We start from the raw sequence: 27,061 nt of genomic DNA on the forward strand, positions 1-27,061 counted from the left end.
ATTTTTCTGCGCTGCAGTGTCTATCTGCTTTAACAAATCACTTCTATCTGAAGATGACTTGTGTGTCCAAGCCCAGTGAATAACAAGTTTACTTGGGACTCAGTAAATTAACTCTACCTGAAATACAGTAAAGACGGTTTATGTTAGAACTTTATCTGCTGTATGGTGACTTTGATTTGCTAGTTATTGGATGGATTATGATGAATGTGGTCCAGATACTCATGTTCCCCTCAGAATGATTTGTAAAACTACAGCAAACTTTTTTTATACATCATCAATTTTTCACTTTAGCTTAGTTAATGATGAGATAACTGTAGATAGATAAGCTATAGATATAAGCCTATGTTTGCTCATGACCTCTTTTTACAAAATCAGGTCAGCAAGCAAAACTGGCACACAGATATATCTCCAGCCCCAACCACACCTTACGCACAATATTCAAACCTATAGCCACAAAACTTGGATTACACGTCATGTTATCTAGCAACCACCCGATTAAAATCAGACCAAACACTGCAGCATCAAACATACCAGTTGCATGTCAGATGGGCCAGGTGGATTTTTAGCTTATTTTGTACCACTGCTTTTTTCCTCTCTTCAAATACAACATCAATTCAAGTGCACCTCATGAATTTAACACTTTGCGTTTTTACCGCTTCTGGTTTGGCATTTTTGTTGCCTTTTAATTTTAACCATAATGGTTAAAGTATATACGCACTTGTAATTTGTGCTTTCAACAATTAAAATTCATTTTAGGCATTCACGACTAATTTTCTGATTAACTATGTTAATCCTGCAACATTACAAAATAACCACATTAACAGTGCAATAATTTAAAATACAGTAAAATAAAATGGAAAAATAAAATACTATAAATGAATACATGCTGCAAATACTGTACATACAAATGCATTAAAAAAATTACTGCAAATTAGATTACAGTAAATAACCATTAATTAAATTTACAATAACTACTGTAAGCCTTCAGTTAATCCAAAATGCTGCAGCAAGAGTACTGACAGGGACTAGAAGAGAGAGCATATTTCTCCTATATTGGCTTCCCTTCATTGGCTCCCATACACAATAAAGTGCCTTGAGACAACTGTTGTGATTTGGCACTGTATAAATCGTGTCCTTTAAAAAAATGTTTCTGTAACTTTAATTACTGTGAATGTAATTACAGCCGGACAATTTTTTTCTATGTATAGTACTAGTATTAACTTGTTGGTAGAAACTGACTAGCATTCAGTAGTAGAATTTACAGCAATCTATTAGGTTCGCACAAGGCATAGTAACACAGCTATATAGTGCATTCTTTCTGCTTCTAGTTTAACATTAACTCAGTTTTACTGCGAAACTAGTTATGAATTTCTAACCCTGCGGGAACTACTGTGGTACGCATCACTGGTGTTAAAACTGTAATAATGTGTGTCAGCTGCGGCTATAAAAATGTGACACAGAAAACTGGAAATGGAAAAAAATAACATCAAGTCAAATATAATAATCTGTGCAGATTCTTTTTATTCCTCTGTCTCTCCCACTCTGTGTACACACACGCTTTATGTATGCTAACGCTTACATACAAATCTTTTAGAAAGCATGCGGTCCTGTGTGGTCACTTATCAACTGCATAACAAGGTCTGTCCTGGCCACTCATTATCTATTAACAGCAATAAAACAGGCACACCTAGAGCTACCAGGGGCAAAAGGTTAAACCATGAAAACACTCTTCATTTGAAAAAGCACACAAACGAGTGCCAACACACCCAGGCGATAAATGAGGCCGATGCACAGGACTCACCTGATTGGCTTAGTTTGGCGAGTGATGTCATCCCCTAGGTGGGTCACACCAGTTTATAATAAAAAGGTACACAGATAAGGGTCAACGGCTGCTCAAGAACGGACAAATACGTGGTGCAGAAAGTCCCTGGAGGAAGTACTGAGTGGATTCAGCAGGAACTACAGTGGCTACAGCTTCAGAAAAGGGCGTACCTTTTGGAGAGAGGTGCAGAAAAGAGGAAATTAAAGGACCAAATAACAAAGGCTTGAGATAGTCACTGAATCAAACACAAGGAAAAAGAACTTGAGAAAATAAGAAGGGAGAAAAAACTTTATCTTGTCTTGAAACACAGGGAGAGAAAATATAAAAAAGGACTGCGTGGTTGCACCATGGCATCTTTTGGACTTGAGCTGGCCGGCATCACCCTGGCAGTGTTGGGGTGGGCTCTCACTGTGACCAGCTGTGCCCTTCCAATGTGGAGGGTCTCGGCCTTTATTGGCGCCAACATCGTCACTGCTCAGGTGTACTGGGAGGGTCTGTGGATGAGCTGTGTGGTCCAGAGCACGGGCCAGATGCAATGTAAAATCTACGACTCGATGCTGGCTTTACCTCAGGACCTCCAGGCTGCCAGGGCACTCACAGTTGTTGCCATCCTAGTGGGGTTGATTGCTCTCCTCATTGCCATGGTGGGAGCCAAGTGCACCAACTGCATCGAGGAGGATGGGGTTAAAGCCAAGGTGATGATCTCTTCTGGAGTGGCGTTCATCATAGCAGGTCTGGCTCAACTAGTGCCTGTTTCCTGGTCAGCAAACACCATTGTCGTCGAGTTCTACAGTCCAATCGTCCCTGCTGGGCAGAAGATGGAGATCGGGGCATCACTGTATGTGGGATGGGCTGCCTCAGCCCTGCTGGTCACTGGGGGAGCTATCCTCTGCTGCAGTTGCCCTCCAAAGGAAGACAAACCACTGAAGTATAACATACAGCCCCAGAGTCGTGCAGCATACTCAGCCGCTCCGATGTCGGCAGCTCAAAGCTCCTATACTAGAAGGGACTATGTGTGAGTGGAAAAGGACAAAAACTAAAGAGGATTGGAGGGGATTGCATGCTATTTTTATAAAAATGTAGTTAAACAGATACAAATGTTATGGTGTACGGAATTCTATCAATATTTAGGATGACAAGAATGTCTATATAGTCTTGACACTGAATTTGCAGTTTCTTTAGGACAATGTTTACATATTCTCTATATTTAGTCTAACTGAGCAGATTGAAATTGTGATCATGATCAGTTATGGCAAACGATGTGATTCTTTGTCACAGCACTGTGAAGAAACATTTGCAGAGAAAAAAATATTATATATATTTATTCATAATATAACATTCATAGCATTAGTGTCTGTTGTGGACGGTCGTTATTCTAATGATCAATGTACTGATGACTTTGTATATACAAACTATCATAGATTCAAAGCAGACAGACACCGTAACTGGAATAAGTTTCATGTGATGACTTTTTGGACGTTCGTACAAAACAGACATGCTGAGTCACAGATGTGAAACAGCATGCAGCTGAGCAAAGTGGAGCTCACCCTCGGCTTCAAACGAAGGTCAAAAGGGTGGCAAATGTATGATTTATTAGAATGATACGTAAGTAATTTTATTTGTTCATTCTTCCGTATTTTATCATTTGATGTTTCTGTATTCCTACCGTTTTTAAATCTGACAAACTTTCATGTATTGTACTTTACTTAATGTCCTTCATTTCTACGTATTCACCTTTGTGTGTTTGACAAAAAAATCTTAATATTATCTGATTTTTGATACAACTTTTATAATGCATTTGACTCCATAAATACAAATATTTTATTTTGGAATCTGACTTGATTAAAATACTTTAGGTTAATAAAGTAATTACAAGTAACTACTGGTTTAACATTGATTGACTGTTTAATGTTCTACAAGAGTGCATGTAAACAGGTTTCTAAATTCTGTAGAAAGAAGAAGAAACTAAGAGTAATACGTAATCCACTGGACAACATTTTAACAACATTTTTTTAAGTAAAGCACAACAGGTCACATAAATAAATGTACCAAGTTCATTACACATTCATCAGAGTCTCTTCTGAAACTCACGCATGAAATCTGATGTCATTTGGGAAAATGTCCCTTCTGTTTACTGTCTGATTCAGTGCCTTCACAGATACCAACTTTTTCCTGGTTTGAATAGTCAAATTATCCTGACCTTTAGCATGTGAGCAGCCACCCTGTGCTGCGCCATTACAGCACATGACTGACTCCGCTCATCAGTACACTGAGTAAACTTTCAACAACCAGGAAAGGCTTTTATTGGAACTACTGAAACTCCTTGGTAATGAGACATAAAGGCCATAGATAAGGAAATCTATTCCCATTAATAAGTATTAAAGAAAATACAGACGTTAATCTGAATCTGCAAACTTGTGAGGAGAGTAAATGTGGTTCATCTAAGGTGTAATGCAGTAATAGAAACACCATCAGCATGTATTCAGCTATTTGTTTGGTGGAGATCTTTATCTTAAATTACTGGGGGGGAAACAGCTGCTGTTCTGCTTATGCTCATGCGTTTGTTTTTGGTAACACAGGTGTTAGCTGTTATAACAGCAGTTGTCATTCATGAAAAGATGATGTAATACATAAACATCTGATCCCGATGTTCATGATGAAACTGCAAACAGGCTCCCTTATTTTTTCCAGTCTTGTTTTTATATGTTTGAGCCCTATTTTGGTTTATGACAGCACATTGTTGACATGCAGTTGTGTGTACAGCAGAAACGTTAAGTCACTAAGCTTGTTATCGTGAGCTGTGCATTTGAAAGAAAAGTTTTAGTTTCCATAACCAGCAGAAATTATTATGTGAACTGTGTTTTACATATGTAATAAAATCTCTCTTTTTACAGGTTATTAGAAAATCATTACCAAAAATTTTAAAATTCTTAAAAAAATATAATGAGTCTACTTTCCTAACATGCATTAAAACCCATATAGATCACATTACAGCACATAGTTCCACTCAAAAGTTTGGGGTCAGCTAAAAGTTCAATCATAGGGGGGTTCATTTCATTATCGTTTTTTGTTTTTAAATAATACTTTTTCAGAACTCATTCTATAAATTGTTTGCTGAATTACAAAGTGATAGGGAGCTTTTGTAGCTCGCTTTTTCTTGAGTGGACATGTGTGTGTTTCAGGAAAATGATTGGTCAGAGTCTAACCGATACTGAGAAGGTCACGCTCTCTCTGTATGCTTAGGGTGTCAGACAACAGCACTGTTATGTTTTCTCTCTCTTCATATTTGTTCTTGATGCAGTTATTCCGGTTCTCAGAAGAGCTCTGGGATTGTTTTCCAGACACTAAATCCTGACTGTCGTTAAAAGTCTGAATGAATGAAACCAGGGAGTAACAAAATAATTACCTGAGGGTTATTTTTCACCATGGTTAAGTTTCTGATTCACAACAAAGCTTTTGAAGTAGCCTGAGGTCAAAGGATTTTTTTTTTTTTTGCCCCGTAATGTTAATCACTTAATGCAAAGTAGCATTTACAGTTAGCCAGTAACTTTTTTATGCTCTTTTTTTTCATTCATTCATATGCAGTGAATTAGAAGGTCAAGTGCCTCGTTTTGGTGTCTTCTTCATTATTACTTTGTACAGTCACAGTTTAATCACACACATCAAGTCAAGTCAGGAGGCTTTATTGTCATTCCAACCATGTGCAGCCGTACAATACACAGTGAAACGAGACAACGTTCCTACACGACCATGGTGCTACATATAACATATAAAAGACAATCAACACAGGAGTAGATTAAGTGCAAGTGTGCCAAAATTGCAACAAAACAAAAAAAAAGAAAACAAAGGCAGTGTAACATCAGACAGAACAGAACGATGCAGACACAAGATAGTGCTATAGAAATGTGCAACAATGACAGTGGTTTGTACAAAATACTGAGCATTTTGCAACAGTAACTTGATGTATGAAGTGTGATGTGTTTGTGTATAAGATTTTGCAGATAAGTGCTTGGTAGGGACGTGTATGAAGGGATGTGTGAGTCCACCCACGTGATGGTGAAATCAGTTCCTGGGAGAAAACAGGTGACATGTTTTACATAGTTCTTGGAATTTAAGAGAGAACTACCTTTGCCCATCCCCCACAAACCACAGCCACACCTTGCCTCCATCACATCACTGCTCTCTTGCTCTGCCTCAAGCTCCCTTCCTCCACTGTATGTTCACATGTGTGTATTTGTTCTGTGTGTATGTGAAGACAGCCTCTCGCTGACATCAACACCAGAGGACTCCTCCTTGTTCTCTCGAGGTATAAAGATATCTTGTTTCTGTAGCAGCATCCTAAAGCTACGCCACACCCTCATACAGCTGCTCACACTTCAACAAGCACCTGACAGTAAAGCAGAATCCTTTTCACCAAAGACTCACCTGAGGGACTCAGTTTGTTGGACACTGTGGACTCGCTTTTTGGATTTTGTTCTGTCACCACACACGAGAGCGAACATGTCGATGGGTATGGAGATCGTGGGCATTGCCTTTGGAGTCATTGGTTTTCTTATAGCCATATTATCATGTGCCCTACCAATGTGGAGGGTGACTGCCTTCATCGGCGCTAACATCGTCACTGCTCAGATCATCCAGGAGGGTTTGTGGATGAGCTGTGTTGTCCAGAGCACAGGTCAGATGCAGTGCAAGGTCTACGACTCGCTGCTGGCCTTGTCTCAGGAACTGCAGGCATCCAGAGCAATGATGGTTGTTGCCATTATACTCGGAGTGCTGGGCGTCATGATCTCCATAGTCGGCGCCAAGTGCACCAACTGCATTGAAGAGGAAGGAAGCAAAGCCAAAGTGATGATCATCGCTGGTGTCTTCTTCATCCTCAGTGGCCTCTTGGTTCTCATCCCTGTTTCTTGGACTGCCAATGTTATCATCATGAATTTCTACAACCCTACTCTGCTCACGTCTCAGAAGATGGAGCTAGGGGCGTCACTCTACATAGGCTGGGCTGCAGCCGGACTGTTTCTGATCGGAGGGGCAATGTTGTGCACTAGCTGCCCACCAAAAGAAAAGAAATATCTGCCACCCAGGATGGGGTACTCGGCCCCACGCAGCATTAGTGCAGGTGGAGGATATGACAAGAAAGACTACGTCTGAATTAATGCTGAAGGATGAAAGGAAAATTATTCTTGTGGGTGAGTTTTTGTCTGTATGCATGTTACTTTTTTTTACTGGAAACCACAGCGTGAATCCGACTGAAAGACTCCGAGATGAAGATGCTGTAGAAATATTAATCTTTTGCTTTGCTTTTAGCTGATATGTTTATTCACATCCTTTTGTTTTGCTTAAAAAAATAGACTTAGATTTTTCAGTGCTTGAACATGGGAGCTTAAACAAATAACTTTATTATTTTAAGATTTTTAACTGGGAAAATATTTCTACTAAATTCTTGGCATTATGTGAATTTGAAAACACCTGTGTGTCGTCCTCTCATTAGCTCTTGGCTGGTTGCGTGGTGTTGTGTTTCACTGAAACCTGCTGTTAAAATGTGATCCGTCATTTCACTGACAATGACCAGGAAGAGTCAGCTCTCATTTTACATGCATTTGGTTGGTGTGATTGTTCAGTGTGTGCGTGTGTTTTGCATGACCTGTAATATTTGCTTAAGAGAGTTTCTGCTGAGACTGAAACTACAGATAGATCCAATACTGCCCCAGGTGAAACTTTGTCTTCCTTTTCACAGTTTCACTGTGTGTGCAAATAGAAAAGAGTTTTTCATGTAAGGATAACTTTATTTCAAATGTCTGTATATTCATGTGTTTAAAATTTATTTCAAAATGTTCAAATATTCAAATATGTTCTACGCTATGCTCCTTTCTTTTATTTTTTTATTTTCTGGAAGTTGACAATGAGCGTTAGTCACAATTTTTTCTCAATGATTTTTTAAAGTTTTTGAATAGATTATAACCCATATCTGGTCCATTTTTTGTTAAGCATATAACCAAGGACCTCTTTAGTGTATATTTATGTGTGCGTGATGCTCCAAGGATCCCATGTTTAGACCCTTTTAAAAAGTATGTAACCAAGATCCTCTTTAAAGTATATTTATGTTTGTAACACCATAGCAGTTTGCAAAGTACATATGTGTTTGTATTTCACAGATACTGGTTGGTTTTCTTTGTGTATTTGCTTGGTTGGTTTGTGCAGTTCGTGTGTGTGTGTGTGTGTGTGTGTGTGTGTGTGTGTGTGTGTGTGTGTGTGTGTGTGTGTGTGTGTGTGTGTGTGTGTAAGTTTATAATTTCTTCATTTCTTAAGTGAGTGAAATTGTTCAAATACGTGTCTATGCTTAATTTGCTGTTCTATATTGCCATTGTAAATTCAAATGTGTTGAAAATTAACAAAATAATAGTAATACTACTGCTAATAATAATAGTTTTAATAAAATTCTTCTTAGCTAAAGCAACAACCTTGACTCCTTTATTTAAAAAAAAAATATATATATATACATAGGTGTGTATATATATATATATATATATATATATATATATATATATTTAAAAAAAAATTTCCCCACTCACCCCTGCGGGCGGTTTATCCTTCAAGCTCGGGTCCTCTACCAGAGGCCTGGGAGCTTGAGGGTCCTGGGCAGTATCTTAGCTGTTCTCAGGACTGCGCTCTTCTGGACAGAGATCTCTGCTGTTGTTCCTGGGATCTGCTGGAGCCACTCGCCTAGCTTGGGAGTCACTGCACCTAGTGCTCCGATTACCACTGGGACCACCGCCACCTTCACCCTCCACATCTTCTCGAGCTCTTCTCTGAGCCCTTGGTATTTCTCGAGCTGCTCGTGTTCCTTCTTCCTAATGTTGCTCTCATTCGGAACCGCTACATCAATCACTGCGGCCGTCTTCTCATGTTTGTCTATCACCACTATGTTCGGTTGGTAAGCCACCACCATTTTGTCCGTCTGTCTTAGCTCGGTCATTCTGGTTGCAGCTTTCCTAGCGGCCTCTTCATGGTTCCCATTCGCCTGTGGGATCCCCAGGTACTTGTAACTGTCCTCTATGTCTGCAATGTTGCCTTCTGGTAGTTTGATCCCCTCAGTTCTGACTACCTTCCCTCTCTTTGTTGCCATCCGACTACACTTCTCCAGCCCGAACGACATTCCGATGTCATTGCTGTATATCCTGGTAGTGTGGATCAGTGAATCGATGTCTCGTTCACTCTTGGCATACAGCTTCATGTCATCCATGTACAGGAGGTGGCTGACAACTGCTCCATTCCGTAGTCGGTATCCGTAGCCAGTCTTGTCAATTATCTCACTGAGGGGGTTCAGGCCTATGCAGAACAGCAGTGGGGACAGAGCATCTCCTTGGTAGATCCCGCACTTGATGGTGACTTGTGCTATGGGCTTGAGGTTGGCCTCCACTGTTGTCCGCCACATCCCCATTGAGTTCCTGATGAAGGCTCTCAGGGTCCTGTTGATCTTATATAGTTCTAGGCATTCCAGGAACCAGGTGTGGGGCATTGAGTCATAGGCCTCCATGTAATCAATCCAGGCAGTGCACAGGTTGGTCAGTCTGGTCCTGCAGTCTCGGCTGACTGCTTGGTCTGCCAGTAGATGGTTTGCGCCTCTGGTATTCTTGCCCATCCCTTTCTGTGCCCCGCTCAAGTTCAAGTTCAAGTTCAAGTTCAAGTTCAAATTTTATTTGCCACATGCAGTGACAGGTTGCCCTGCAGTGGAATGAACCTGCCCCCCGACCTTACACACACAACACAGACATCACATGGGGATACAAGTCAGAGAATGGCTGCATTACAGAAAAACCACTGAAATGTACACTACAATGGGAATGTACAAGAGGAAAAAAAGAGACTTCTACTCATGCTGGGCTATAGGAGGACAGCATGAGAACAGGAAACAAAAAAAACTCCTCTGCACAGAAAGCACATAAATGTCCAAAGTACAACATTATAGAGCACGTGACCAGCAACAGGGTTGGGTAGGGGATGAGGAGTAATCCCAGGCAACACAGCAGCCATCCTGCCACTGCGCCGTCTCTCCAGCGCGGGTCCAGACCCGCCTCGTGTTCCCAGGAGGCAACAAGCATCAAAGCCGTTGGAAGGGGAAGGGGGATGTGTGAATGCTTATCAGTGTAAGTGTGTGTGTGTGTGTGTGTCCAGAGTTCAGCTGAGACAGTGTCCTTCGCCCTACCAGGCTAAGTAAACAGTCTTCCAGCCAACCCAGGTGGCCTTGCATAGAGTGGGAAGAACGGTCAAAAACACAGTCGTTATCAGGGTGTTGTTGTTCGGCTCCAGCCTTGAGCCCACAGCTTGCGCCGAAGGGATAGCCGCAATAAAATGGTGATTTTTCTTTTGTGCGAAAAACTCATGAGAATTTCAAAGCTGCTCTTTAACACGCCGACACCAACACTGGTCTCTCAATCTCCCGTTGGAGAGCCGCGAGTGTTGTCATTCTTGTGCTCAGAGAGCCGATTCTGAGAACTCCCGACTGCAGTGAGCTGCTCCACGATGTAATCCAACTTTCTCTCAGAGATGTTATTCTGAGTGGACTTCTCCTTGATGTAGTCCAATGTACGCTCAGAGGTCTTATTCTGAGTATTCACGGCAGCCGTAAGCTTCTCCAAGATCTAACCATGCTGCACTCAGTGAGCCCATTCTGAGAAGTCGCGCCTCGTCCCATCATTTCAATCCCAGCGGGCAGCCTTGGGGGGGTTTGAACAGCTGGTTCCACTTTCTTACAGTTTTTCTCAGTCGCTTTGGTGCGTTTCTCAGATCAGAATTGAAATTCTCATAACTATTAGTTCAACCTCCACAACACTCAGTCATTTGTGCACATCATAGTAGCAATTTCTCCTCTCTCTGAACAAACTGCAAATGATTTTGGACATGAATCAGTTGCTTCCATACATTTCCCTGCTGCTTTCTGACATTTCCATTTGCTTATGTCATGTCAGTCAAAAGTAATCATACCTATGGATGCTGAATAGTCGTTCCCAATAAAACTAATAGTCATACATCCATTGCTTGAGTCATCACACACAAAATTGTTGAACTAGTTATCACATGCCAAATATTGGCCATCTGTCAAGCAAATCCTATACCTTTCTGTATCATTGTTCCTGGAAATGTCTCCGAAATTGAACAATTGATCTCGGGTGAATTACAGCTGTCACTCATGAGGAGGCGTGTGAAAGTTTAGTTGTAACCAATGACAAACAACTTGTTCACTGTCAATTATGGATGAATCCTGTGAATCCCCAATTGGCAAGCATATATAAACTGCGCAGGAGCTAGTGTGTACCATTTCTACACTTCTGTGACACAAAATGGAAGGTCAGCACCGTGGAAGAGGGGTGAGGATGCGGGGAGGAAGGGGAAGGGGAAGAGGGAGAAGAGGCAGATATAGGCGGATTCCTAATGAAATAAGGGCTACAATTGTGGACCATGTTGTCAATCACGGCCTCACCATGGAGGAGGCTAGTCGAAGGGTGCAACCCAATATTGGAAGAACTACTGTCAGTTCAATCATTCAAACATTCCGTAGGGAAAACAGGTATGCAAACAGTAATACACTGTACTGTACTGTGCCATCTCAGACACATCGCATGTTACTGTACTGTATTTGCAATTTCACAAAAAGTTCACTCTGCACCACATAGGATTGTAAGACAACCTCGCGGAGGCGGAAGAGGGCCCCTTTTTACCCCACAGCAAGAAGAAGCCATTTGTGCAATGGTCATTGCAAACAATGCAATAAAGCTGAGAGACATACAAAGCGCTGTCATAGAGAATTACACGGTATTTGGCAATATTGAATCTGTTTCAATTTCAACAATTGACAGAGTACTCAAGAAAAATGAAATCCACATGAGCAAATGGCCCTGCTAGCAGCCATGGATGCAGCATGTGACGACATCACAGCAGGGTCCTGCAGAGGATGGATTCGCCACTCCAGGAGATACTTTCCTCGCTGCATTGCGAGGGATAACATCTGTTGTGATGTAGATGAAAATATGTGGCCAGACAGACAGGAACGTCTGGATGTGCCAGAATGATTTACTGTACTGTTACATGTGCTGTTTATTGTTCACATTAGTGCACAGCTCTACCAAATGGGTGATTTTATGTTTACATGTATTCTACAGTGCACAAGTGACTGTAGCATATTTTTCTTTTGCACAATTCTGTAGGATTACAAACACTTCTACGCAATGGAAATGTGAAACGTACGTATTCAGTGTCTCAGTTACTCCCAAGACTCCCATAACATCTACAGTGACTTTACTGCACATTTCAGATGGCTGTACAGGTAGGCCATAGTGCTGTCGTCAGCATTTTCAGGTGTCACCAATTGTTTTTGCAATGGGAAACACTGAAATTATAAACTGTCATAGTGGAAACATGACAATGCCATTTGACTATCTTGTTCATAAAGATGGTGTCAAGACTTTTCATTTTGATGGCACTGACAGTTTCATTGACATGGATACTTGCTTTTGAGGTATGGATAATCAATTCTGTGCATGTGACGTGCTTTTGCAGGCTATCCACTAGGTTTTGCAGTTTGCACTAATTGTTTTGGGAAATGCACTAACTGCTGTGCAAATGTTAATGGTGTTCTGAGAAACGCACCAAAGCGACTGAGAAAAACTGTAATTCTCCGATAAGCCAGGGCCAAGCCAGCTCCAATCAGCAAGAACCCTGTTATCATGGTTCCGAATAGTTCCGACAATATCTTCAGCGTCCTCGATCGACAGTCCCGCCAGGCACACGATCCTCCATTTCTGCCACCCGTCCATCGTGTATCCGGCAGGGAAAGTACCTCCAGGACACTCAGGCTCACCCGAGCCCAGACGTCTCATTGAGAAGAGGGTGTCAATAGCATTCAGAGACCAGTTGATCAAATCCATAATTCTGTTTAGGTTTTAGAGAACAGACTGTGAGAGAGTGTTCCAGGGAAAGTAATACACACGAGACAAGACAAGGACACAAGAGGCTAAGCAGGGAAGATAAGGGGAAGGAGGAGAGGAGAAAAGTGTGACCGCCTTCACCGAGAGCCAAACGAGAAAATTTTTTTTAAAAACTCTCATGTATTGACCCATGTGCCTGTTTATCTTAGCCGCTATGCTGCCTGACAGGAGCTTCCACGTGGTGCTGAGGCAGGTTATTGGTCGGTAGTTGGAGGGGACCGGTCCCTTCTGCGGGTCCTTGAGGATCACAACTGTCCGGCCTTCGGTTAGCCATTCCGGGTGTCTCTGGTTCATTTGTGCTGCCAGGTGCTCGTGGATATATATATAGATATATCTATATATCTATATATCTATAGATAGATAGATAGATAGATAGATATCACAAAGCATGTGTCACCAAAGCAAATGATGGCTGAAGATCAGGTTTGGCTTCCATTCGGTTACTTTTTATTTAGCCAGCAGCTGTGTTGGATCTCTCTTTTGGTTTATTGGGAGACCTTTGTAACACTTGGGTGTGGCAGGGTGCAGAGAGGAACAGAAAGACAGAATAAAACACAGGCACCTGGCCTGTGATCTTTACACAGTAGGATATTGGCGCTAAGCCTGGTTTTAACTTTTATTTATTTAAAGTAGAACACTGTGATTAGCAGTGGCTGTTCACTCTGTGTAGCATGAAAGAATACACAAAATAAAGTGTCAGTGCAATCAGTGCAATTTCAGCGTTTCTTTGCATTTTAATTTCACATATTGTTTTTCTTTTGTTCAGCGTCAGTAAATGCTGGAGGGTCATTTTTGAGCATCACATCTTTGAATCACTAAGTCATGTTCCATAGTTTTTACACATTCTACATCTGAAATAAAAGGAACAAACGTACTTTAACAGTTAACAGTTATCAAGTTTTTACTCACAAGCCACACACATGTTCTTTATACTGGTCCATTAATCTTAAAGGATATGAGCTGGGTCAATGACTGGATTTTTCAGAAGAAAAAAGAAGAAGGAGAAAAGAGGAGAAAAAATATCTGCAACAATTCTGCTAATAAGTGGTAATCTTTTTTTTTTTTTGATAAAACAAGATAATAAATCAACATTCCAATTTCAGTATCAAAATCCAGGCTTAAAAAAGAAAACATCTGACTGTGATTAAAACCAGTTTACCTTATATTTTAAGCTCTTATGAATGAATGCTTATTCTTATTGACTGCTTTACACAGACTACAATCCCTTGTGCCAGAGAATTGTCGTTTTTTTTTTCCCCCAAAGATGTTTCACTAATTATCTGATAACAATCAATGTAAGAATGTCATTTATTAGGCAAGTAGAAGCATCTCATCAGAATTAGTGAATGCTAATCATGTGAAATCTCTTTCATTTGCTCTATATTAGGGCTTAAAGTTCGGCAATATTTGTGGTCTGGATGTTTGCCCGCTTCATCTATCTACATAGCACAGAACCCCATGTTGGCGCTCAAAATTCAACAATGCAGAAGTGTTCTCAAACCACTCCTACCTCTGACACAACTTTGTAGGAACAGAGGTCTGCTGCGCTTCAATTTTGTTCTTCAAATTGAATCTGACAGGTTATCACTTTTTAGACCGTTTTAAATGCAATCTGTGGACTATAATTTTATTTCTATGTTAACTAGCACAAATTGGCAGGTGTTAGTGTCTGCGGAAAGCAGTCCACAGCTTCCACTTCTCATTCAGTCTTTTTTTCACTCAGAGATATCGTAGGGCGCTGTGCTGGCTGATGCCTTATGACCATCCTTGCATACACAAATGGTGACTTCAGGCATTAAAAAATCCCACATAGCCTATGATGCTAAATCCAGGCCTTTGCACTTTTTTCTATTCAATCTATTTATCTATTTATCCATCGATTTCCACACGTAAAGAAAGCTTTAAAAACAAGTGGATTGAAAGTTGTTGTTTTTCACATGTAGGTTTGTTTCTTTTTTAAGATAATACCTAAACCTATTTTATATACTCTAAAGGTTTAATGTATAAAAAAATGAGAAATAAGAAATAGAGAAGTATGACAGGGCAAAAAAAAAAACAGAAGAGAGAGAAGATGGAGTCATTCAATATTGTGACAACAAATACAAAGAGGATGTGCCATTGTTTTTTCCGTCACCTAATATCACTGCTTACATAATTGAATGTCAGGTTCCCTTTACAGCAGAGACACATGAAACTGACAAGTAGTTAATTTCTTACAAACAGAACAATAATCACAAGGTCCAACTCAAACACACTCTAGGAAACACAGGCTCAGGTTATCGCTGATTTCTTTAACCTCTTATTAGATGGAATGTAAAGTTGCATGAAGCAGATAAAGTATAATCTGCATCTATAATTGTGTCCCAGAGATGAAGGCAAGATCTTGACCCAAGTCCCCACCCTTATCAAATGTTCTAGTTGAGCTTTTGCTGTCTATTGAATGTTTTGCTGCTCGAATGAGAGAGACTTTGATCCTAGATGTTGACAGCAATGAGTGATTGTGCGGATGTTATATATTACCATTCCTTTCCTCTCCAAAGCCATCAAGATAGTTCCCTTATCTGGATTTTAACGTTTATGACTTTGGGAGTTAATAAACCTTTTATATTTGTCATGCATCCTGTGAATCATTGTAGTAAAAGACTAAAATAGCAACTTATTTCATGGTTTTTTGTTAGTGTTGATTTTTTGTAACCTCTTGTCTTGTTTTCATACCCTTCCACCTTGTATCTTATCTATGTCAAGTTTACATGCATTTGTCTCTGCTTTTAGTCAATCGCTTCCTCTCTTATTTTTGTGCTCACTTGTCTTTTCATATTTCTTGTTTATAGTTTCTCCAGTTTCTCAATACAAACCTGTTCTCGATTCTTCGAAATAGCTCTTAGTATGTCCACCTATCCATTTTCTTACAGGCCAGATAGTTCACTGCCCTGCCCTCTTATGATCTCATCTTGTATGTGCTGTCGTCCACCTTGCCTCAGTTTTTGTAAACCTGCACTTTATGTTCTTTGTTTGCTCACGAGTCAGTTCGCCTTTTACTTTTTGGACTTTGAATTTCTTGGACTGCTTCAACAGCTTTTGAGTCAACTCCTATCTGTTTTGTGTCCTGCATTTGGGTTCCTGACAGGTTTGTTTGGCGTTAAGTGTAACATTAAGTTCCATAAAAGACATTATAGGTTGCTTCACATCAGCAATGTGTCACAGAATTTCTTAGCAGGTTTGTTTCCCTGCGCTAAAGCCCCATCCTGCAATTTTAAACATTTTAAAGGTTGCTCTGTGACCTAGACAGCACACCTCACTGATGCGTTTGATGAAATTCAGCTTATGGAAACCAGCTAAAAAGTCTGCCAGGAGCTAAATGTTCAACTATTTCTATTTTATTACCTTTTTGTCAATAAAACACTTGCCGAATGTAATATCACAATTTAAGCAGTAAGAGAACTATTGTTTCAACTAATAACTCTTTAGAATATTAGTTCTTTAGGTTTTCTGCTCCGGGATCGGAAAATAGAAAACACATTGTGCCATGTGGGAAGTGAAGTGACATGCTTGTCGAAGATTAAAATCATTCATTTGGTTATCAAAGTAGGGAAGTACTCTTACATTTACTTCCATCACAAGACTGAATGTTTCCATTTCATCGTTTCTGTGACAGCTGAAAAAGTAGAACAAAGAAATGTCACTAGTTATATAACCTTTATGTGTTTATGTGCAGGAACTATGAAGAAAGAAGTTGAGAATAAAGGAAAATGCTTTAACTATTCATTTAGTAATTATTACCCTAAGTTTTCTTGTTTTCCATTTTTTCTGTGTGAAAACACAGTGTCATGACAATAGTGAAAAGATGCACGTCTGCCACTTCCCTTTTCTTCTCTCCCTCAGGAGAGATGCTCTCCCAGGGCCTCGCTCTCACACCATCACTACGGCGACAGCTGGCGGCATGCTTTATCCCACAAGACACAGCTCCCATAGCAATCAATGTTTATAGATGCGGCCAGGCTCTAAGAGCTCTTGTGGTTTGTTTTTGTGTTCCTGAACATGATGTAGACGCATAAAGACAAAACCTAACTTCACTAATGAAAAACTAAACCAGATTGAGAAAGAAGGACACGACAAAGACAATATGACACAAATCAAAGACTCAAACCAAAGATCCAATAACTTTCAGAACTAAAAAACCCACAAACTGCTTTTTTGGCTCTGGCGAAAACATCCTTACGATCCATTCCATTGACTATCACAACAATATAAAGTCACACATGATTTTGGAGCAGTCTGCTGAGAGACATGTCCAGAAACAAGAAAGTCACCTCTTTGATCTCTACAGATTTACTTGTCTTCAGTAAATGTTCCTCCTAAGACAATGTAACTCAACAATAAAGGATTTGCACTCACAGATTGGATTTTAAGCAATTCTTCAAGAAAATCATTAAGTTGGCGATAAGCCACTGTAGCCCAAAGTATGAACTCTGGCGTCACCTAGTGGCTTAACGACGCAATGTGTGTTTGCATTAGTGTTTTGCTTTTCTGTAATTTAATGTTTTTTCAATTTTATTTCTGGTCAACCTGTTGTGGTGAAGAGAGAGTTGAATGTAAAAGCGAAGCTCTCAATTTACCAGTCGATCTACGTCCTTACCCTCTCCTATGGTCATGAGCTGTGGAGAGTGACTGAAAGAACGAGACTGCGGATACAAGCGGCAGAAATGGGCTTCCTCCGAAGTGTGGCTTGCATCTCCCTTAGAGATAGGATAAGAAGCTTAGCCGTCCGGGAGGGGCTCAGAGTAGAGATGCTGCTCCTCTACATCGAAAGGAGCCAGGTGGTTCGGGCATCTGACAAGGATGCCCCCTGGCGCCTCGTGGGTGAGGTGTTCCGGGCATGTCCCACCAGTTGGAGGCCCCGGGGCAGACCCAGGACACACTAGAGGAGATGGCTGGGGAGAGGGAGGTCTGGGCTTTATTCCCTGGCTTTTAACTCTGTGGGTAACTGACATTTTTATTTTATTTTTTTATTTTTATTTTTATTTTTTTTATTTTTATTGTTTTTTAACTTTATTGCTATGTCTATTACTATGTGCATATTAGTATTGTACAGAACTTTGGTCTACCAGGTGTGTTTTTAAAGTGCTATATAAATAAATAAATGATGATGATGATGATGATGATGATGGGCTTCTCTGCTTAGGCTGCTGCCCCCGCGACCTGGCCCCAGACAGGCGGAAGAGGATGGATGGATGGATTTTCTGAAATATAATGTTTGTTCCAGAAACTTTCCAACGTTCTGTTTTACAAAAACAAATCTGGAAAAAAAAAAAAAGTAAAGCCCATTATTCTTGTATTTAGATTATTTTATCGGATTCCACTGGACTTTCTGGACTTTGGTTTTGCACAACACTGGTCACTATATTCTTCATTTCCGGTTAATACTTGTACAGCTGCTGTTATTGTGTATATATTTATTTATATTTAGATTTCTTCATACATTCTTATATAGTTCTATATTGTGTATTGTGTATTTTGTTGTACAGTTATTTTATTTTCAACTTTAATTTATATATTTATCTTTATCTTATTCTTCCCAGTTAAATTTACCCTTCATTCTAATTTGTGTTGTACAGTTATTTCATTTTTAACCTTCATTTATATTTTATTCCTTCCTAGTTAAATTTACCCTTTTTAATTTTTCATATTTATTTCCTATCTTATTCATAGCCTTTTCCTTTTTTGTTTTCTTTAGGTCGCGAGCAGTTGTCCAAGCATTTCACTACATATCGTACTGTGTATGACTGTGTACGTGACAAATAAAATTTGAATTTGAATTTGAATTTTTCCTGAACGTGAAAAAATATTTTAGGACACTTGATTATTTTCTGACTTCTCAGAAGTCAGAAGTTCAATGGGCTGAAATTTGTGTAAAAAAAGTGAAATCGGTTTATTTGCCTGATAAATAACAATATAATTTTTGATTTTCAGATGGTTTAGTAAATTTGTTAAGCATTGTATATACATACAGTCACCTGTAGGTATATATGTACCTACTTTTCGACCTGGGTCGAAACAAACCCCCCGAAAATACTGTACATGGTAGAATGTGAAAAGTAACTAAATAGCGCTTCTCATGCTGGTAGCCTGATAGTCTAATTTCAGGGGAAAGAACCGCCTCCTGCGTCATTACGCACAGCACAGCCAGGCCCTCTCCCTGTAGTTTCAACCTCCGGCCGCTCTGTGCATGCCCGCTCATCAGCTGTCACTGTGGCCGTGTGGAGACGCACATGCTGTTTTTCTACTACCTGGTAACGGAGCATATGCTGCCATGAGTGCTTTGTGTCGCCTGCTTCAGAGAGGACTGCTGAGCGGCCGGCCTCTGTGTCGTTTATTCCCCGGACAGCAGGATGTTAGCGGGGTGGCTCCCGCGGTCCGGTCAGCCAGCTCATCCAGGTATCCGTGCTAGCTTTCCCGGCTAACAGATGCCCTCTGCCTGTCACGTCTGTGACATGGTTCTGGGTAGATATGACAGCCCGGTGTTTCTGCTATAAAATAAAAACTGTTTAAAACCGTTATATAACCAAAGGAATCTCTGGCCATGTCATATAATTTTTGTCTTTAAACGTTACTTTCACAGTTTTACGTAAATGACATTCAGATGTTAGCTGCATGGATAACGGGCAGCTCAACTATCATCACAACCACAAACAGGATTTTAGATCTGAGCTTTTATTATTTTATATTTATATTGTCGGGATAAATAAAACAGTCTTTGCTGTGATCTAGTTCGATTATTATATGCTACATACCTTCTGAATTGCCAGCAGTTTAGCAGTCATGCTAAGCCTGATTAAAATAAATGCTAACGTTGTTGTAATAAGCCCTTAATCTTACCTTTGTTTTGTTACTTATTTACATACATACAAATGATTTTACCTTAATTACTTTAATATTATATGAATATTGAGAGGTACTAAGAGGTTTATTATTATTTAAGCAAGGTGTGCCCGGTAAACAGGCAGCTGCCTGCAGATATGGTAAATTTCCATTTCAGATATATTTTCAATATAAAAATAAATAAAAACACATTGAAAACCTCAGCTTAATTAGCTTTAACTGTGTGATATTTTCCTAGCAAGCATGACAAATATTTGCTGTTTCCAGCTCGTCAACTTAAAATGTTTAGTGCCTATCTTTGATTTATGTCTTTGTGAATGGATTATCTCTGGACGATGACTTCCTGTTTAACAAAATAAATGTATTAAAGCTGTCGCCTGGCACTGAGGGGCTTTAAAGTGTGTCGTTTTCATGTTTTATAGACTGAATAAATGAATAATCAAGCAAACAATCACAGGATGAGTCAGTGATGGAATAACTCACAAACACCTTGTCTCATTGTCCAATTAAAACCTGAATGTATTATTTTTCTCACAGTTTTCTGTCAGTGTTTTAATCTATTAACTCTTTGTACATGTTGTCATGTAATTAGTCATCTTCCCCTTGTTAACATTGTAATGACAACAATTTAAAGTCACGGTGAAATAAATAAGAACACGTTTAACATTGATATCCTATGTTTGCACGTAAGAGTAAATGTATTAAATTTATTTGTACATGTGTGTGGTTGCCTGTGTTGTACCAGTAGGTGACAGGAAAATAATTCCCATCAAAAAAATTATTTTAACAGGGCAGTTTGAATGGGATTTAATATTAGAGAAGAAAAATGCCCTGTAAGTGACTTTAAGCATTTCTACTCCCTAAAAGTTGAATAAGAGTTTTATTTGTTGGATTTATTGCAGTTCCTGTCTAAGTAGTAACACAAATCTTAGCACAGCTGGAAGCATAGAGGTTCATTCTAATAAACATGAATGTTTTTTTCTTTCCCAGCCTCCTCAGTCCTGTCAACTTGACCTACGACGTCTTCGATGGGAAGGGAGAGAGCACTCCCCTGGTGTTTCTGCACGGCCTCTTTGGCAGTAAATCTAACTTCCACTCAATAGCGAAGTCCTTGGTGCAGCGCACAGGCAGAAAGGTAATGCAGTGATGAAGACAACAGACCTGTCAGTTTTTACATCAAAAACATTCCCACTTATGTGTTCACTTTAAGCACCCTGTTAATAGTCTTCATACAAAAGCAGGTGTGGGAACGTACAGTTGACAGTGTGTTGTGTGTAATTTGATACAGCTTCCCAGCAGTCTGTGCTGTTGCGAAATTGCCCTGACAGATAATCTCTCATGTGTTTCCTTGATGAAACTCGTGTTCACAACACATTCTTTGTTCGTGCTGGGCCCAAGACAGACACAGCTGACATAAGAGCCAATTCTGCGTGTACGCTCTCTCGCCTCCTCTTCTCCAGTCCAAGTGTCCTAACTGTCCTTTGTCCAGTTAGGTGCTGACAGTAGATGCCCGTAACCACGGCAACAGCCCTCACAACCCCGTGCTGACCTACGAGGCGATGGCGAATGATTTGAACCACCTCCTCGCCCAGCTCCATATCGACAAGTGCATCCTGATCGGCCACAGCATGGGTGGGAAAACAGCCATGACGACCGCTCTGACGCAGGTCAGCGGTCACAAAATGTCACATGAATTTATCATGATAGTGCAATTCCCTCGCTGGATGTCACCTGACCTTTTTCACTGTACATTCCTATGAACTTAATAATCCTCCTGTCCTAGCAATTTCCATTTTCCTACTGGTTTTCCCACAGTGGCATTTTTTACTTCCATTGTCCTGCTTGTTTACCTCAGTCTGTCTGTCTCTGTAGCCTGCTTTAGTGGAGAGGCTGGTGGTCGTTGACATCAGTCCTGCTCAAAGCAGCACACGGACCAACTTCCGGTATTACATCCAAGCAATGCAGGAGATGAAGATCTCCACAGACATCCCTCGTTCCACTGCAAGGCGGATGGCTGAGGATCAACTGCGCAGTTTAGTGAAGGTCAGGATAATCCATTACACTTCTATAATTTAATTTCTTATATTGTTGTTATTAAATGGTATTGCATTTCTATTATTATGTTAGTATTCAGAGATGTTTTTTTTCTAAGTTTGTGTTATTATTTTATTTCATTTACTAAATGTATTGTTTGTTTTTCCCACCTAGACTAGTTGTAGGTAATTATCTTCATTGTGAGTGCTTTTTGATATGATACCAGTCAGTATTTTAAATAAATAAACCAATAAAACCAACCTTTTCCCCAAAAACGATTGTTAGTTTGTCAGAAGTGTCATTTATCTGTTTTGTTAAGGGTTTTTGTATAGATATTAAATCTGTAATAGCTGATCTGTTGGACCACTTGAGGTCAGCATTGTTCCATAACAAAGCCACTTACCATTTTAGAGTCTTGGAGAGACACAATAATGGCATTGATTATGATGACATAAGACCAGTATACTGTGTTCTAGTCACAGAGGCAGGCCTAAGTCTTTGTTTGTGTTAATGTTGAGCAAGAAGGCTCCAGAAGGTTTTTAAGAGCTTTTCTTCTTAAGAAAAGTTCCCTGTCACATCTGAGAAGGATGTTAGTGAGGAATGTGAGTAAAGTAAAAGAGGAAAGCTGTTTTCCATAAAACTATAAACTAATAATTTACATCTGTAAAATGTTAATATATTTCAATAAATCTATGTAGATTCACTACATACCAGCCCCTTCGCAAAAAAAAGGTGTTTATGCAGTTAACAGTTAGGGGTGGGGGAAAAAATCGATACTGTGTAGTATCGTGATATTTTGTTTGCTAATAATGTATCGATACAGGGACAGCAGAAATCGATATTTTGTTACAAAAAACGTTTTTGTGCTCTGACTTCAGAGCATGTTGATCCTTTTTCTGAGCAAGAATCCTGACATTCCTTCACTGTCCAAATGTGTTTAACTTTTTTTTTTGGCAGCAATAAACATGACAGTTTACTTATTTTAATTTAAGACATGTTTTATTTTAATTAAGGTTAAAACTTTTTTATTTAATGTAAAATTATATTTTGTTTTAATTTACTTTCAAATTCTTCAGTTGCCGAATGGGCTGCATAGTTTTCATAAATTGCATAGTTCAGAATAGCTATAATTGTACCAGATGGTTACATTCAGTTAAGTTGGACTAGTATGTAATACAAACCGTTCCGTTTGTCAACAATAAAACTGACTGAAATGAGAGAAAGACTGAGTGCGAGACTTTATCAATATTCATTTTATCGAATGTCAAAGTTTACCTTTATGTACAGAATCTGAATATCCCAGATATTTTTAAAAAAACGCAATAATATCGTATCGTGCGTTAAGTATTGTGATAATATCGTATCGTGGGATGTATGGTGATTCCCACCTCTATTAACAGTTAAGCTCGTTATTCAATAACCTGCTGTTTCCTTCCGCAGGAACATTCAGTGCGTCAGTTCCTTCTCACTAACCTGGTGGAGCAGAACGGACACTACGCCTGGAGAGTCAACTTGGAGGCCATCTCAGCGCACCTTGATGACATCATGAGTTTCCCCAACTTTGACACCGGCTATGATGGACCTACTCTGTTTTTGGGTGGAGCTAGCTCTGCTTATATCAGGTATAAAACACAGATTGTGAACTTTTTTGAACAGGTAAAATATTTCCTGAAAAAGGTTCATATTATAACATTTAAAACTAAAGTATTTAGATTTTATATATTTATGAAAATAGGAAAATATTTAACAAAAAAAATGCAAGTGGACACGAAATCATTCTGGGATGCTGGGACTGACCATTTAGTCAGTTTCTCTGATTACAAAAATGTAAACAATCCAATTAAAAATGATAGAGGTTACCTTGAGCTTATCGTAAATACCTAAACTTTAACAGTTTTGCACTGTGTGTAAAGGTAATGCGACATCTATTATATGCTGGATTAATCGCTCAATGATCACAACAAGAGTCCACAGACTGAATAACAGAATGTTTTTTTCTTTTCTCCTGCTCTGTTGAGTGTTTCTGTTTATTATATCTCCTTTAGTCTTAAGCTGTACATGAGGCATAAGAGACGTTGAACTTTCTGCAACAGCAAAGACGTTTGCAGAAATACAACTTCCAGAGAGAAGAGAGCTTTTATCATTTTTTATTGTTTTTTTTTATCCAGTTTAACTATTAATTCTAATGTTGTAAATGCAGTTTTTAATGTACAGGTGACCATTAAATTTTAATTTAAATAATTAAACTAATTCAGATATTACTTCAAAGTAAGTGCCTGAGAGTGACTGCAGAGTGATGAGACTTAGTATTAAAAGGACTTTGGCTATACTAGCTAACATACATAATCTGTAACAGGTAAGTGAACTTGAAAGCCACTGGCTGTGAGCACATGTGTGGCTCAAGAAAATACTAATGAACTCAGGTTTAAACAACTGGAATGCAAAATGTTGTCGTAATTATTCAGACAGAAGAAGGCACAGTAATGGATATAAGAGAAATAAAATAACACATGATTATCCCTGAGAGGGTTTGCTTCAGGAAAGGCATCCAGGATGAAAAAAAAATCGAAATGTGGATCCATCTGCTGTGTGAAGCGAGCAGCAGAAAGACTTTAGCTTAGAAGTAAGCACGTCACACCAAAAAATATTCAAATATATTAAGACTGTCCTTTTATATACAGAGGAGAATGGCTAGACTGCTTTGAGCTGATAGTAAGGCAACAGTAACTCAAACAACCAGTTTTTACAACTAAGTTGTGCAGAAGAACATCTCGTATTGTTTAACATATCAAACTTTATAGCGGATAGGCTGTAATTCACACAGGCTCACCAAAATTGGGCAACAGATGATTTGAAAAAACGTTGCCTGGTCTGACATTCGGATGGTAGCTCCAGAATTTGGCGTAACAACATGAAAGCATGGATCCATTCTGCCTGGTTGCCGGTGGTGTAATGGTGTGGGGGATTATTTCTTGTACATGTCACAGCCCACCAGAGTATTGTTGCTGTCCACGGTCATCCTTTTATAAGCACAATGTATCCATGTTCTGATGGCTGCTTCCAGCAGGATAATGCATCATGTCACAAAGCTCAGATTATCTGACACAGGTTTCTTGAACATGACAGTGAGTTCACTGTACTATACTTAAAGTTTCAAGCACTTGTTGAGTTTATGCCATGATGAATTATAATATTTCTAAAACCAAAGAGACATCTGCCCTCTACGAGCAGGACTTAGAAATCCATTGTGACTGATATAAATTCTTATATATATTTATATATGTATTATATATGTAAATATACATGAAATAAAAAGACTGTATAGTGTAAAATAAACATAACATTTAACAATATATAACCCCAAAACACGAACCCAAATACCAGTGATTAACAGGTTTCATTTATATTCCTTTAGCACTTTTTCAGTTGCATATTCATGACTTTTACCACCGCCTGTCTTCCTTATAACACCCTCCTCTTCCTCCTCCTCCTCGTGTTCACTCCTGATCCAGCTCCGACGATTACCCAGAAATCCAGAGGCTGTTCCCCAACGCAGATATCCAGTACATCCCAGATGCCAGCCACTGGATTCACGCAGACAAACCCTTAGATTTCATCAGCTCCATCATCTCCTTCCTTCAATCCTAGCTGCCTCCAGCGTACGGGTCTGAACTTTTTTTATGCTCGACACCGTGAGCATCCGCTCGTCAAAAACTGAGGGTGCCGAATCAGCAGCTTCAGCAGGAGCAAGTGTAACTATTAACGATGCTTGTATTTGCCAACACTGGACCAAACTCACCCTTATACAACAGTCAGATCATACCTTTTAACAATATAGCACTTAGTGTAATGTACTGTAGGTGAACTTTTATTTTGTTTAGCCTCTCTGCCAGACAGGTAGTGTTATTAGATTGGCTGGTTTCTAGATGTGTGTTTGTTTTTTGGTTGATTTTTAGATAATAGAAACAAAAGAATCTCCAGTTTAACATAATGGGGCAGTTTTTGGAGGCGGTATACTAATCCAAAGAAATTCTCATTTGCACAGTGCTTCGTTTGTTTCCAGTGGCTTTAGGCCGAGGACAATCTGGGACCGCTGAAGTGTAGAAAGTCATGACAGCACTGCAATGAAACAAATACTGTAAATCTTAGAAGTGATGAATGTGTTAAGCAAAAAAGGTATCAGGAAGTTCGAGCTTGGCGCAGAGGACGTGGTACAGGATTTATGTGGTCAGTTGGTTTGTCATAGGAATTTATTTTACTGTTGATAATAGTGATATATTCAGCTTTTGGTGCAGAACGCGTCTCTTCGTTTGTGTATCTGCTGTGTGTCGGACACGAGGATTTACAGGTCAGTTGCATTTTGCAAAACTCAAGGTCACGGAGAGCGATGGTTGTGTTTTTTAGGCCAACTCATGCATCTATGAAAGGTGAGCAGAAACCACACATACAGTATTATCGCACTGTTTCCTGAGTGTCTCAGGTTATAACTGGATATACTACTTATTACACACTTATGCTATTGTTTTGTCTGTCTGGGGATAAGCATCGGTAACGTCGTCGTGTCTTTGTATGTGGTCAGTCCAAATAGTGTTTTGATGAAATAATGTTTTACCAGTCTGTATCTCATTTATCTCTACAAATAAGGCGCGTATGGGTATCTCACAAATATATGCTGCAACGAGGTACAACTGTACCTTGTTATGTGATCGTAATAGTAGTGAAACTGCCATTGTGTGAATAAGCAGGGTGTTGTTAATTTGTATATGTGCCTCTTTTATCCAGAGCTCCTTTTACATTTCTGTAAAACTTTATTAAGAAAAAACAACTTTTATTCTTCAATAATAATCTAGTAGAGTTTAGATTGGCAGCTGGGTTGCCAGTTCTGTGTGAATTTTCTCACAAGGAAAAGTTCAAGCACTTAGATGTTTACCAGAGTCAATGTTTTTTGTTCTTTTATTGTCATCACGAACGTCTAAAAAGGTTTAAATGGTCAGAATTAAGTTGAGTGAAACTCTTCTTAAGTTGTTTTTTTTTTGTGAAGCTCCAGCTAGTAGAGACTCACCCTTTCTTCCTCTTTTAACCCACAAGACAGATTTTGTCTTGTTGCACAATATTAATAGTTGGTTAGCACTTCCACTTAAATGCAGATCTTGCTAAAGCTTCTGGACTGTTGCAGTGGGATGAGTGGATGACAAAGCAGAGCTCTCCATCAGCAACAGTATAAAAAAATATTGTCAAATTATTCAGTAACATTACGAGTTGTTTGAAGACTGTAACCATCTGTTCAGGATTGTATAGTTTCACTTTGAGCATGCCTTCTCTCTCTCGTCGTCAGGTGTGA

At 39.5% G+C, this 27,061-nt stretch overlaps 3 protein-coding genes across 3 annotated transcripts; all 3 read left to right on the forward strand.

Annotated features, from left to right (window-relative positions):
• Window positions 1-1,893: 1,893 nt before the first annotated feature.
• Window positions 1,894-4,356, forward strand: LOC308387085 (claudin-4-like). Its single transcript, XM_080866976.1, has one exon. It carries the CDS (start codon window positions 2,170-2,172, stop codon window positions 2,839-2,841), a length of 672 nt encoding a protein of 223 aa, XP_080723102.1. The 5' UTR covers window positions 1,894-2,169; the 3' UTR covers window positions 2,842-4,356.
• Window positions 4,357-6,081: 1,725 nt separating this feature from the next.
• Window positions 6,082-8,274, forward strand: LOC308387086 (claudin-4-like). The gene has a single exon (XM_080866977.1). It carries the CDS (start codon window positions 6,323-6,325, stop codon window positions 6,971-6,973), a length of 651 nt encoding a protein of 216 aa, XP_080723103.1. The 5' UTR covers window positions 6,082-6,322; the 3' UTR covers window positions 6,974-8,274.
• Window positions 8,275-19,000: 10,726 nt separating this feature from the next.
• abhd11 (abhydrolase domain containing 11) lies at window positions 19,001-26,800 on the forward strand. The gene is made up of 6 exons (XM_080866713.1): window positions 19,001-19,242; window positions 20,677-20,821; window positions 21,180-21,353; window positions 21,559-21,729; window positions 23,161-23,342; window positions 25,233-26,800. The coding sequence occupies exons 1-6, from the start codon at window positions 19,034-19,036 to the stop codon at window positions 25,366-25,368; spliced, it is 1,017 nt and encodes a 338-aa protein (XP_080722839.1). The 5' UTR covers window positions 19,001-19,033; the 3' UTR covers window positions 25,369-26,800.
• Window positions 26,801-27,061: the final 261 nt, after the last annotated feature.

The sequence above is a fragment of the Rhamphochromis sp. 'chilingali' genome (assembly GCF_963969265.1).
Source record: "Rhamphochromis sp. 'chilingali' genome assembly, chromosome: 19".
In the NCBI taxonomy this organism is placed as follows: Eukaryota; Metazoa; Chordata; class Actinopteri; order Cichliformes; family Cichlidae; genus Rhamphochromis; species Rhamphochromis sp. 'chilingali'.

Bases quoted from the DNA above. Each gene is read 5' to 3' on its own strand.
- abhd11 (XM_080866713.1), top strand. From the start codon at position 19,034: ATGCCCGCTCATCAGCTGTCACTGTGGCCGTGTGGAGACGCACATGCT. The intron at 19,243-20,676 runs GTATCCGTGCTA...TTTCTTTCCCAG, and splicing joins CGGTCAGCCAGCTCATCCAG to CCTCCTCAGTCCTGTCAACT. The intron at 21,730-23,160 runs GTCAGGATAATC...TTCCTTCCGCAG, and splicing joins AACTGCGCAGTTTAGTGAAG to GAACATTCAGTGCGTCAGTT.
- LOC308387085 (XM_080866976.1), top strand. From the start codon at position 2,170: ATGGCATCTTTTGGACTTGAGCTGGCCGGCATCACCCTGGCAGTGTTG.
- LOC308387086 (XM_080866977.1), top strand. From the start codon at position 6,323: ATGTCGATGGGTATGGAGATCGTGGGCATTGCCTTTGGAGTCATTGGT.